Genomic DNA, 13,759 nt, shown 5'->3' with positions numbered 1-13,759 from the left:
GGATCATGGTGCTGCTGGAGCCTATCCCAGCTACTGTTGGGCGACGGCGGGGCCACACAGAGACATAAAACAACACACACTCGCATCCTAGGGGCAACTTAGAGGCACCAATCGACCCCTGAAGCATGCAAACCTACGCATGCACAAGGACAACATTCAAACTCTGAAAGTTCCCAGCTGGGATTTGAACCCTCTGGCTTTAAGGGTGCTAACCACTACCACACAGAGCAGCCCGGGGCTTATAATTCATAGGAGTCAAAAAAAAAAAGTTCATTATTTCCTGTTGAGTTCTGAGTTGCAGCAGCAACTTTTGACATTTTCTGTCTCGTTATTGTTCAGATTCAGGAATGCTCTGATTCGTCAGCGTTTTGCTCTGAAACAGAGAAATCAGCTGCTGGTTTATGTTCACTATGTATGATGAACATAATGTAACATACACTGATGATGCAGACGGGTAAAGAAAGAAAATCAGAAAAAAAGAAGGAGCCATTTGAATGACATCCCTTAATACACAGGATAGCACCATATGTTAGTGACTGTGGTAAATCCAAAGAAAGCCCCCCGCTGTCAGCATACCAGAACTTTCAAATGCCAAAAAGCTTCACGAGGGAAAACCTTAGAGTTGTCAGATTCTCTTTTCCTGCTTCCGCTGCACAGCTGTCATGGTGGAAAAATAGTGACACGTCTGTGAGTCACCAGGAAATAATGACATTTTCTATCAAAGCAGGGCCGGTTGAATTGTTGGTTGAAGTGTGTGTTTGTGGGTGAACTGCTTGACTCTAAACGCCGCCGGCCTTTGTTGATGTGTGAAGTAATGCTGTGTCACTCTGACCTGCGCTCCTGTTGTCTGATGCCAGCTCACTGATTTCCCATCATAAAAAAAACCTCTGAGCTCCGGCTTTCCTTCCTCCGTCGTGCGTTTTTCTCCTGCGCCGCAAAAAGAGGAAGCCTAAAAATAGGAACTGTCATCTTAAGAAGAAAATCACTAAAAAAGTCTGTGCAGCGAGAGATTTTTTACTTAACCAGAAATCTGATAATAAGATATTAAACTCCAGATTCAAGGAGTTCCACACAAACATTCAAAAAGGGCAAAATAAGCTAAAAAAGCTAAATGTTATTTCAATCAAACTTTATTTATAAAAAGAACTAGTCATAGTTCGCGCAGGTCGAAGTGTTTTACAAATAAAAGCAAAAAAGAGGCAGAAATTCAAATAAAAACCCTACTCCCTTCCCTCCGTTAACACATCCCCTGGCCCCACACACAACAAACACTTCTTAAAAAGGCAACTTATAAAAGTAACTTTAGACTTGGCTCTGCTGTGAGGAAACAGTACCCACCCAGACCGGGACAGCATTGGGGTCCATTCCTCACCCGTGAGGCTCCACTGCTGGACCCCTGGCCCAGCGAGGGCAAGAACCGCGGCAACAGCCCCAGACCAAAGCGACAAAGAATCCCCACCGGAAACACTGGGACCAAATTCAGAATAATTTCCATAAAATGGAAAATAAAATTAAATACAGAAAATGACATATAATAAAACAGAACAAACAGACAAAAACTATATATATAATATATAGGCAATTGGTTATAAAAGCGAAATTGAAAGGTGGCTCTTTGGTTACATAGAACTACTTCAAATCCAATGTTACACAGCCCAATATTAAGGATTATTTTCATAGTTTCAATCATATGGTTTGTGTGTTATGATTTTACAAAAAAAACTAGTTTAATAAATTTAAGGGATTCGTTTTTTAACAAAAGGAGAACAAAATGAGAATCTTAGGACAAGTCTGTCCATTTTAATAAATCCTCATGGAATCTAAAACTAGCACCTATTCTAAGAACATAAATCTGCATTTTTTAGTTCCAAAATAATGACAATGAATGGCAGTCTCAGTTTTATTAAACTTTAAATAGCATCTTTCAAATATTGCCTTCAGGAAATAAACACAATTGTCTTAAATTAGGCAATTTGAGTTTTTTGAGTCTTAAATCAAGTTTTTCGATTGGGAAGGGTTTAGAGCAAAAGGATTCTGACTTTTTCTGATTATAATTTCCTTATTTCTAGATCATAGCTCCTAATGAGGCAAAAATAAATCCCAGACTGCTGATTTAGGGAAAAGCTTGGAAAAAGAAGTTAAAACCTGGAAATATACACTATATGTCTAAAACTGGGTTTTAAATCTTTGCTAGGATCAAATAGTTTGCAGTGTGCTTCTCCTGCTTGCTGTCTTCCTTTTTTTCCAGTCTGATGAAGATCAGGTCGGTCTGAATATCAATCACGCCTCGTAATTGTCCTTTAAGGAAGGCAAGGAGAGAGCGTCTCTCTTCATCCATCTCTGTCTCCTTCGACCTGTCTCTGAGTGAGTGCAGCCTTCACCCCCGGGGCTTTCTCGCAACAACGCCGCTAATGAAGTCGATTGGATGCCGAGGATGTATACGCTCAGCCAGTCCGAGTTACATAACGGCTGCTGATCACTCTATTAATTGGCGCTGTTAATACTGCCGTCAGAAGCACAGTCATGTTTTGATCATTTGTCCTCTCTGCTGTCTTGGGCTCCATCTTTTGTGTCTGCAATTAAAGTTGAGCTGCGCTGAGCTTTGAATCCACCTGGCAGGAGGGGAAGGAGGCCCGGAGTCAGGGCACGGCGAGGAGAAAGCCTCCTCGGAGAGCGGAAGGAGGAGGTCGGCTGCTGATATGTTGTTTGTTTTTGACCCCATAGGATGCTTGAAAGAGAAAAAAGGCACAGCTTGACCCCGTGTCTTTGATGGTGTGGATCTGTTGTTTGGCTGCTTCCAAGTTTTCTTTCTTCCTATATACTCTGCTCTTAGCCCCCCCCCCCCCCCCCCCGCCCCGCTCTCTGTGCTGAGTGCAGTGTTGGGATAGTGAGGGCACTGGAGGGGACAGTAATGACTAACTCTCTAAAGGTAATGATAAAGCACAGATGCTTTAGACTCCACTCTGGCTGGAGGCACTGGGGCTAAGAAAATTATAGTCATCCGTGGGTTTGCGTGAGACAGAGGAAGACGGGATGAGAAACAAAAATGGTTTCCGTCACAGACGATACTGCGATATGGAGGGAAAAAAAGAAGTTAGGAAATATAGAAAACAAAATTTTATTTCTTTGTTTGAAGTGAAAAAATCTGCCAATGAAACTAATACAATTTGTCCTTAAAATGAGTTGTGATGTGCTGCCCATTGAGGGTGAAATTAAATCCTAATATTAGCTATAAACACTCATGCATTAGTCTGGTTATCTGAAATGTTATTTCTTAAAAAAAATCAAAGAAAGGTTTTATATTTTAAAGTATTTATACATTTTTGTCCTGTTTTATGACCCAGTCCGATAAAGAAGTGTGTTTTTAGTATATTTATTATGTTCTTGTGGCATTTTTCTCATAATGTAGGACATAGATAAAGAAAATTAAGCTTAAGAGTATTTCTTTATTCAAATCATTGTGAATCAGGAGCAGACGGAAAAATGTAGTTAAAAAATATCATATTTGTGACATGGAAGATACGCTGCTCTGCTCCATTCTGATGCAAACAGATGGATCCATGTACGACGTCTAAGCTGGAATCACCATTCCAGCATTTCTGAGTATTCCTCTAAAACCCTGCTCTCTGAGCACCAGCCCCTCCCACCCCGTGAAAACGAGCAGGTCCTCACATTGTGATGTCACAAAGTGAGGAACACCCCCTTCAAGGAAGAGTCTGCGCCGCCAGCCCCCCCTCCAGACTAACACGCACCCACTTTCTCCGAGCAGCTAGCGGCGATAGGCTAAACGCTTTTCTTCAATATGAACACTATGCACGTCCACCTTTGCAAAAGTTCGGATGTTGTTTGTTTTTGTGGGCAAAAGGCAGACACGCTGCAGAGCTCGGCTCTAAGTTGACGGGATAAAATGGGCGGTACCCACAAGGAACGGAAAGGCGGAGCCTCAGAGATCGGGTCGACTTACTTCCGGGATGGAAAATTGCTCGTAAAAATAACTTTCCTTCTTTTCTAATAACGTTCTTTGGTGTGCAAAAGGTAATATATTATCATATATATGGATCTAGTTTACCCTGAAGGGCCTTAAAAAAAAGCACTATAAGGGCCCTTTAAGGCTAAAAATCGTTTTGGAGATTTTGCGTATTTGCAGTGTATCGCACATAAACTTTGGGTTCGTTCATCCTTTGCCATGCATTTTCTTTCTTCTTTTGAAGACTATCTTCCACTTTTATTTACTGAAAGTATGCACTTTACCTGCAGTTGAGGTGGGCATTCATGAATGAGAATGCACCCCTTAAGAATAGCGTGTGTGTGTTTGTGTGCTCTCACATGATTGTGTGTTCTGGAAGAGATACCCAGAAGTGTGTGTTTGCTGTCTAGCTGTGTGCTGTCTGTCATTAGAGTAATAAAAGACTTGCTGCGCGGCGCAGCGAGGTGTTCTCATCTTTAAGTCTCCTCCATTTTGCACAATTTGCCAGCTGCTGAGCTCTGATGAATGTTTGTATGCTGGCCCAAAAACACAGGTTCCACTTGAAACCCTCAGTTCCATTACGCCGGAGTAAGACGGGGTTTAGAGAAGTAGGTTGTCTGTCTCTTCTGCAATGCATCTGTTTGTGTTCTAATTAAACGGAGCCTCTTGTCAGGCCTCTCAGCACAAACACACACACAGACTGGACTGAGAGATGGAGGTTTATCCGCTCTCCTCCCTGTCTGTCTCTGCTTAAACCGCTGCCTCCCTCCGCCTGTCTGCCTCTCGTCATGCCTGACGAGTGACAGGCTGTGTTTTCAGCCAGAGTTTGAACACAGACCGATCAATGCCGGACAAAGGGAAAGAGCGGGTGTGAGGGGTGGGAAGGGACAACACATTCGCTTATTGACGATGAATTCAGAGTCTGAAAGAGTGGCGACGACAGCTTAGTGAAGACAGAACAGAATGGTGAGCAGGATAATGACCGTTATGATTGGTTTGCATTGTTAGACACCACTCTGTGGCGTCTGTACCTGTTCGTCTGTGCAGGTGTGCAGAGTGCAGTCTGAAACATGTCTAAAAGAGCAGAGAATGATGGGAATTTAAGGACAGTCGCCGTCCTGTGGATGTCTACGCTTTAAGCTCGAAGCTGCCACCAGTGAAATATTAGGGGTGGGAATCGATTTTGTTTACAATTCAGGAAACAATTATTAATGCAACCTGAATCTATGCATTTTTTTAAAATTCAACAAAAGACACTCAAACAATTTTACTTACTTTTCTTCAAAAAAAAAGTACATTTGTAAGTTTTAAGAATTACAAAATTGTGACATGAAAAATGTTTGATGTGATAAATCTTTCACAGCATCAACAATAAAAAAAGTAGTTCAGGAAAAATGTATTTCAGCTTAAAGACCCAAAGTATCCCAGCAGTCTTTTCATTATGATTATACAGTTTTTAGCCAAAGTCCAAAAACCTGTGTCGCTTTCTTGGACAGAGTTTCTGCAGAGCGGCAGGAGTTGTGGGGGCAACCCCGCCTCCTCTTCCCCTCCCCATGTCCCCTTTTTAGATGGCTTTTTTTTATCTGCTCCTGATTCACAACCATTTGAATAAATAAATGATCAGAAATGCCATTTTTAGCTTAATTTTCTATTTATATGTCCTCCATCATCAGAAAAAGTCCACAAGAACATGTTAAAAACACCAGAAACACCATTTTTATCAGAGTGGGTCTTTAAATATCATAATAATGTAATTGTTAATCAATAGTTTAGCTTTACCGGGATGCTCTTTAACCTACGCCAGGAACACCTGCTTGATTATTCTTGTCCTCCTCCAGATGGAAGTGTGCGACATGACTTTGCTTGTTTGTTTTGTTCGTTTCTTACACGCAGCACGACTGTGACCATCGACATAGAAAAAGCCAAAAGGCTTCCAAACATTAGCTTCTAGTGAAGTTGGAGCTGGTCGGACCACGCGGCCTCCAGGGTCGTGTGCTGTACAAAAACGTCCAGGTGAAAAACATAACTTTGATGTTAGATGGCCTTTTTTATTCGATTTGGATTATTTAAAGTTCACAATCACAATCAAGACATCTAAATATCCCCCCACACCTATAAAATATATGCAATATACGTGAACTGGGGGACGTTGACAACTTTGGATGACGACTGAGTCTGTCATAAGGGTGTTAGTTATGGAGAAACCTCCATGTAGGAATTTAAAGCTCACCTTAAATCTGGATTTCCCCAGGAAAATTACTTTGACTGTTCAGATGTAAAAATTTTATCTTATATATTTGTTCAATTTATATTTTACAGTTCTTATTCATTGACATCATAATTTTTAATGGGATCTTTTAAAACATCAGTGATAAAATGAGGAAATGCCACTAGTTGGCATAGCAACCACTGACTCAGCATGTCCTCTTCTTTTCAGAGAATTGACTGATAATGATGTGCAAGTTACTTCCAAACTGTAACTCATTATAGATTACTTTTATTGCATTTAAAAAGTAATCCATTGCCATTAAAAGAGTTATTTGACGTGGAATGAGTAAAATAATACTAAAAAAAGTCAATAGAAAATTTGTCCTACTCTGCAGAGTTGCAGCTAAAGTTACTGTAATGCATCTGTAGTTACTCCCATCACACTATGAATGAGCAGGTTGCAAGGAATCTCAGCTAAATGTGTTTTTCTGCTTGATCAGAGGAGCAGAATAAATCAATATTTAGAGTTCCTTTTCAGTTAAAGTAGAAACAGAAAAAAAGGATCTTTAACATCCGGACAGGAAGCATTTTTAGAACACACAACCTTTTAGTTAAAATGTGCTTTTTTTTTGTGTGTTTTTCGGTTGTGATTGCCATTTTTAAAAGAAAAATGTGTTTGATTCGCGTAAAAACACACTGATATTTTCATAAAAAGCAACGAAACTGCATTTTTTTTCATCTTTGTGTGTCACAGAAAAGAAATTAGAAACTGTACTTTGCTGGATTTTTCTACTGCCTTATTTTCCTTTTTCTGCTTGTTGCCCCTTTCTCATTCCTAATGCTCATTGAATTCAGATCATTCTTATAATCTTATTTTATAATCTTATGAGAAATTTATATTGGTTGTCAACACCATTAAAGATGCATTAGCTTTGCTCTGAAGACAAAGTAATGGAAAGAGTTAGAACTTTTTACTCAAGAGTAAATAAATATTGCACAAAAAGAAGAATCCCTTCATGACCTTCAGCACTTTCTTTTTGTGTTGCAATCATGAATCCCAAGAATCTCTTAAAATACATTATATGTCAAACGTTATCTGCACAAACTGTTTCCAACAGTCCTTTACAAACTGAATTGTCCAACCTGTCCAAATCTAAATCAGATTATTTTTATATAGTCTGACTGCAGAGGTCAGAGGAAGCCATTGTTTCTGCCAGGAGGAGCTTGGCAGCGTCGGAACGCGCGACGTGTCACATCAGAAATGTCAGGAGATAATGTGCGACCAACAGCACCTACATGTGGAAGGTTAGCGGCTCTCTTCTTCAGCTGACAGGCCCGCACTTCTCCTGACAAGGCAAAGCGAGAGCCGGGCCTTGGATAGACGAAAGGTGACTCTCGGAGGCAATAATGATGTTGAGCTTCACCACTTATGGTTTTCGCTGTCAGCAGCTTAAAGTCCCACTCCCGCCTTCTTCTGATCCTTTTTTAAAAGCATTCCCAGTGGTCCTTTAACTAGACATAGCAGAATATGTTTTGTGTTTTTACATAAATGAACAAAAGTGTTTTGTTATTCCTCTTTCTGGTTTGTTTTCTCCCCTGAAATTGACCAAATCCATTTTTTCCAGAGAGCAGCGATGACGTTGACACAGAGGGACTCCCTGACTCCTATCCATCGGCACCAGCGGAGCCTCTCCCAGTGTTCCTGCTGGAGCCAGAGGATGCTTTTATCGTAAAGAACCGGCCTGTCCAGCTGCGCTGCCGGGCGTCGCCCGCCACCCAGATCTACTTCAAATGCAACGGGGAGTGGGTGAACCAGAACGATCACGTCACCAGAGAGAGCCTGGACCAGATCACAGGTGCAAACACGAAAGAGACCGATGTCACCTCGGAATTTATAGAAATAAACATCATACTCAATTACCAATTTCATTTTCAACAACATGATCCATTAGGCCCTACAGGGTTTTATGTGCACGTTAATTGCTTTTGGCGTGCAGCCAGTGAATTATTCAGTTTACATCCTGATCTCTCCCTCTCGCTCAGGTCTGGTGGTGCGGGAGGTGGACATTTCAGTGTCCAGGACTCAGGTGGAGGAGCTGTTCGGGCTGGAAGACTACTGGTGCCAATGTGTGGCCTGGAGCTCGGCCGGCACCACCAAGAGCGTCCGGGCCTACGTTAGGATCGCATGTAAGTTTTACACGGGGTCAGTAAGGGCCCAGTACTCAAACTGTATTAATGACTAGAGTATGACAGCGTCACCTGTACGTCATGAGTGTGCAACTTCCATTGCTCTTGCGAATACTTTACGATACATTTACCACACGCACAACAATGGTATATTCAGTTTTCATGACATCCCTTAAGGTGGCTGCATGAGCAACAAGGGAACTCTAAAGCTGTGTTCAAACGGAAAGTTATTCGCGTCCATTTCAGTCAGTCAATGTACGGTCGCGATCAAAGGTGGTCTTGCAGCGTGATTTGAACGATGTACACAGCGCTTCGATTTGGGCATTGTAGCACAGCTCATCGAGAGTTGAAAAAAAAAACTGGTCTTTGGCATTGGCCCATCAGAGACTCGGTTTTGACACGTGGCGCGTTGATGACACAATCAGCAGGTTAAGTCCAAAACCAACACGGAAGAGAAGCTCATCGTTCTACTTCGAAACTTTGTAATATAATTTTTTTAAATCAAGACACCAATAAAACAATCAACTAATTGTATTCGTTTTTTACATTTTTTTCCCTCCTCGGACTAATGTGGGACAGCAAGTCGTCAAACTGGGTCACCGAGACGGAAGCACGGTCATTCAGACGCAGCTCCTGCAGTAGTTGGTGAAGGTCGGCGTGCTGGGAGAATGTCTGAATGATCTCATGAACCCAGACATGGAGACGTGATTATCGATGCTGTTGTAGAGCTCTTAAAATGAAATCAACCTGATCTCTCATTGTCATCCGTGTCTTCCATACAGACAATGCTTCCGTGTAGCGATGAGGCTAAAATCTTTAGGCGGTAGCTCCTCCTGAACGCATCTAGAGCATCTAGTTTGTAAACACCCTTTTGGACGAGCGACCAGAGGAGAATTTGATGTTTGCGAAATAGGCGTCCGATGCAAATTTGACGCTTTTATTGCCTTTGGTGTGAGTGTAGCTTAAGACATGTCTGTGCTCCTGTTAAATGAATGTACGACCCCCCAACCCAAAAACCCACAGCACCCATATGTATATGCATATATGTATATAGCAATAACTGTTATGAAGGTCAGTTAATAAACTGATGTGTGTTGTTGTCTACAGACCTGAGAAAGAACTTTGAGCAGGAGCCTCTGGGGAGGGAGGTGCGGCTGGAGCAGGAGGTGCTGCTGCAGTGTCGACCCCCGGAGGGCATGCCCGCCGCCGAGGTACCCCCTCAAACCCCATCACTTTGGGGGTTTAGCTTGGATGAGAATGAAAATTATTAAATTTTTGATATAGCTCAAAAGTACATGAACTCCCTTTCCTGCTGCGCTAATTTCCCGTATGCAGTTTCAAGGAAACATAAAAGAATGGGAAGAAAAGTAAAGGGCACACCACAGACATTTTGACACCACCAATCAAAAACTCCCTGAAACTCTCACATCAGTGAATAGATTCTCTGTTTTTTCAGCTGCAAACGGCTAAAATCAATACTGTGTCATGGTTTAACTCTGAGCTCTGGCAATACAACAGCATGTCAAATAGACTTATACATCCTTGGAAAAAAGTGGCACAACTTATTTGGATGAAAAAAGAGATTTGTGTCACCTAATTAAGTATGCTCCTTTTATTAAGCATGTCTGTTCTTTTTAGCGGCCTGATAAAAAGATGTTTCAGCCTTATAAAAACGGATATTAGGGAAATATAAGCATAAATCCTAGATTTTTAACACAAAATTGCACAGTTTGCGTTACCCGTGTTTGATATGAGGCACATAAAGTGATCAAAACTGTCCAAATGTTTGATTATAACTGTGAGCTGTGATAGCTTAATAATCTGTAAGTTTACGTGTTGCTTGCTGCTCATTTTTAAGCATAAACATATTCTGATGTTAAGCAATTTGTGCTGAGACACAGCAGTTTAGGGAAAAGGATTAAATAAAAGGAAATTAGGACATTTTGAGAGTTTCTTGGATTTTACCTTTTTACAAGAAGGAAAGTTTTGATCATACTAATAAGAAAGGGATCTCAGAAATGCATTCATCAAATAATCCATCCATCTGTTATTTGAAATCTTGCGTAGTCGTAGCTCAGAAACTTTTCTAGTCTTAGATTATTTTTTTTACTTTATCATTTAAATTTTAGAGGTCCATGACTGTCTCTTTCCTCATCCTTCCAGGTGGATTGGCTGAAGAATGAGGATGTCATCGACCCATCAAAGGACTCCAATTTCCTGATCACGATCGATCACAATTTAATCATCAAACAGGCCAGACTCTCGGACACGGCTAATTACACGTGTGTGGCTCGCAATGTGGTTGCCAAAAGACGCAGCAGCACAGCCACAGTCATTGTTTACGGTGAGGAACACCTTTTCTTAACATCCCATATTACTCAAACAACTGGAAAACTGGCCAAGTACTAAACGGGTACAAAACAGACTTGGAAAACTGAAGTATGCTGACTTCACATTTAAGTCAGCAGAAATTACATGTGGAGTTCCCCAAGGCTCCATCCTGGTGCCACTTCTATTTAACATTGACATGCTTCTTCTCACCCAGGTTAGAAAGAACAACAACGTAAGTTACTATATTTATGCAGATGACAGACAGATTTATATTACAATGACATTAAGAGACCAAGGCCCTGTACAGACTCTTTATAGATGCATTGAAGACATTAGATGAATGGATGAGCCACAATTTATGGTACTTCAGCTAAACAAGATCAATTGTTGTATTTGGGCTACAGAGAATCTATTCATCTAAAACCCACCAACCAGGCCAGAAACCTGGGTGTAGTGCTGGACACAGGTTTATATTTTGATAAACACATTAAGACAGTCACAAAATCAGCCTATTATCAGCTTTAAAATATTTCAAGGCTTAAAGATCTGATGTTTAAACAGGATCTGCGTTCATCTCTAGTTGGCCTGGCTGTAAGTGTTTTTACAGGACAGGATACACTTTAAAGTTGTGTTGCTGGTTTAGAAAGCTTTGCACCAGAATCACATGATTGACCCCCTGACCCAGTATTTACCAGCCTGACCTCTCTGGTTGTCTGGATCTGGTCTTTTGTCAGCTCCTGGAGTCCAAACCAAACATGGTGAAGAGCATCCAGCTTCTATGCTCCACAGATCTTGAAAAGACTTCCAGGAAGTCTTAGATCAGCTGAAACACTCATTCTATGTAAATCCAGCTTAAAGCCCCACCTGTTCTCAGCTGCAATTAATTCCTTTTTATTCAAAGGTTTACATCCGCACTGTTACTTAAAGCTTACTTTGAATTCAGTTCACTTGTAACTTTCTTTAAACTTTAATCCCAATGATCACCCTTCTAATATTTCTATGTTTCTTTTAATGTTTTAATGTTTAATTTTCTTTCCTAAGTATGTTAGATTCATTTAACAGGACATGGTTAAGGAGATTTTTAGGGGAAATTCCTCTCAAGTGACTTTGCTCTTTTCCATAGAATAAGCAGCCTGCACTTTAGAACACAACTGAGGTTACTTTTTGAGCAAAGCATCAACACAGGGTGGTTGTAAACCCCTTTTCAAAGCATAACTTCTGTTTTAATTGCCTAACAGGACATTAAGAAAAGCTCTGCTGTCATTAACATTAAAAATTTACCAGAGCAACAATGTTGGGAGTTTCTCTCGTCTCCTAAATGCACGTGTCTCTGTTTCAGTAAGTGGAGGCTGGTCTTCTTGGACCGAGTGGTCGGAGTGTAATGCTCGCTGTGGGCGGGGCTGGCAGCGCCGCACTCGCAGCTGCACCAATCCCACCCCTCTGAATGGAGGAGCGTTCTGCGACGGCCCCCCAGTGCAGAGAGTCACCTGTACGACACTCTGTCCAGGTAAACAATGTCCTCCTGAGTATTTCTGCTGCTGATACAGCAAACATCAAGCTGCATCATTTTATCACTGTCGACCACTCAGGCTGTTTTCGTGTGTCAAAGCAGCTCGACTGCAAAGCAGCTCGTCTGCAGAGCAGCCGGCTGCCTAAACTCCTCCACAAGATCACAGCAAATGCTTAAAAAGGATCACATGAAATTACACTTGCCTGCTGTCCTTCCAGTGGATGGAGGCTGGACGGAGTGGGCAAAGTGGTCCGCCTGTGGGACAGAGTGCACCCACTGGAGAAGCCGCGAATGCCAAGCCCCCTCACCCATAAACGGAGGAAAGCACTGCAGTGGCAGCATGATGGAGAGCAAAAACTGCACCGAGGGGCTTTGTGCAAGAAGTAAGTCCCCACATTTAGTGAAAAGTGGCTAGATCTGGTTTAAGACCCACAACAATAAAATTGTGTTTTTGGTATTTTTGATGCATTTTTCTCAGGATGGAGGACATATATAAAGAAAATACGGTTAAAACTGCATTTCTGTGTATTTCTTTATTCAAATCGCTGTGAATCAGGAGCAGATGAAAAAAAATGCAGTTTGAACAAGTTTGTAGTTGATATGTAGGACTACAACCGGGGAGCTACAAGTTCCCTGCTCTGCTCCTTTCTGATGCATCCATTTGCAGACAAATAGATCCCTGAACGTCTTTGTTTTCCTCGTCTGGGCTGGAATCTGGATCTAAACTGTACAACTGGAAAGCTCAGATATTGCTCTTTGTTTTTGTTACACTGTTAATGTTAAGTTGGGGGTGTGAGGTATTGCAGGTTAGTGGGAGACAATGCACGCAAAGGGATGATGAGAAATGAGCCTATACTTACTCCCCACCCACAGTCCTATATTGCCGACCAATATTGGAGCTCTCCAGCCGTACAGTTTAGAGCCAGATGCCATCAGAAAAATGCCACAAGAACATGATAAAAACACAATTTTTATTGGAGTGGGTCTTTAAGCTCATTTGCTGATCATTAAAAATCTGATATGCTTGCAGATTTTAGCTTTAGAAGGTGATTTTTATTTCAACGCCGTATTCCTGAGGTGCTACACGGTGAAAAGTGCAAAAGTGCAGGGAACGACGGTAAACAGCGGCGAGAAATGCGTTTCACGGCGGGCAAATTTAGCCTTGCACAGAAAGAAAGAAAGCAACTGATCCGCGTCTAAAAAGCACAGATGGAAACAGGAAAGACAGAGCGAGCGGAGGCTAAGAGAGCGGATCGAGTGGGAAGTGTGCACGACACGGGCAAGTCGAAAAACTATATTGGGGAAGAGCATATGAGAGTGAGTCAGACTCGCACTGACACCCAGTATGCAGCCCTGCGATGAGCTGGGAGGAATCCAGCTGACAGTGCATTCGAATCTTAGATGAAGGCAGGGAGATAAACTCCAGCGCACGCTTAAAGCCCTCACTCCAAACACAAAAACAACATGTCCAAACATGCAGACGAGCCTCCAGAATGCATGTGGGGTGCAGACAATCATATGCTCGCTCAGAAGATCCCTGCACTTCCGATCTGTCA

The 13,759-nt window shown here is 41.8% G+C and overlaps 1 protein-coding gene across 3 annotated transcripts in view; it reads left to right on the top strand.

Annotated features, from left to right (window-relative positions):
- Positions 1–13,759, top strand: part of unc5b (unc-5 netrin receptor B) — a 67,348-nt gene that overhangs the window by 39,323 nt on the left and 14,266 nt on the right. For all 3 annotated transcript variants that reach the window (XM_023963580.1, XM_023963579.1, XM_023963581.1), the window contains exons 2-7: positions 7,801–8,031; positions 8,219–8,362; positions 9,470–9,573; positions 10,526–10,706; positions 12,033–12,200; positions 12,422–12,586. In XM_023963580.1, coding sequence (XP_023819348.1) covers positions 7,801–8,031; positions 8,219–8,362; positions 9,470–9,573; positions 10,526–10,706; positions 12,033–12,200; positions 12,422–12,586 — 993 coding nt within the window. The remainder of the gene's footprint in view (positions 1–7,800; positions 8,032–8,218; positions 8,363–9,469; positions 9,574–10,525; positions 10,707–12,032; positions 12,201–12,421; positions 12,587–13,759) is intronic.

This window comes from Oryzias latipes, chromosome 15 (assembly GCF_002234675.1).
Source record: "Oryzias latipes chromosome 15, ASM223467v1".
Taxonomy (NCBI): domain Eukaryota; kingdom Metazoa; phylum Chordata; class Actinopteri; order Beloniformes; family Adrianichthyidae; genus Oryzias; species Oryzias latipes.
The sequence above is the reverse complement of the archived record's forward strand: the minus strand, read 5'-3'. Positions and strand labels throughout refer to the sequence as shown.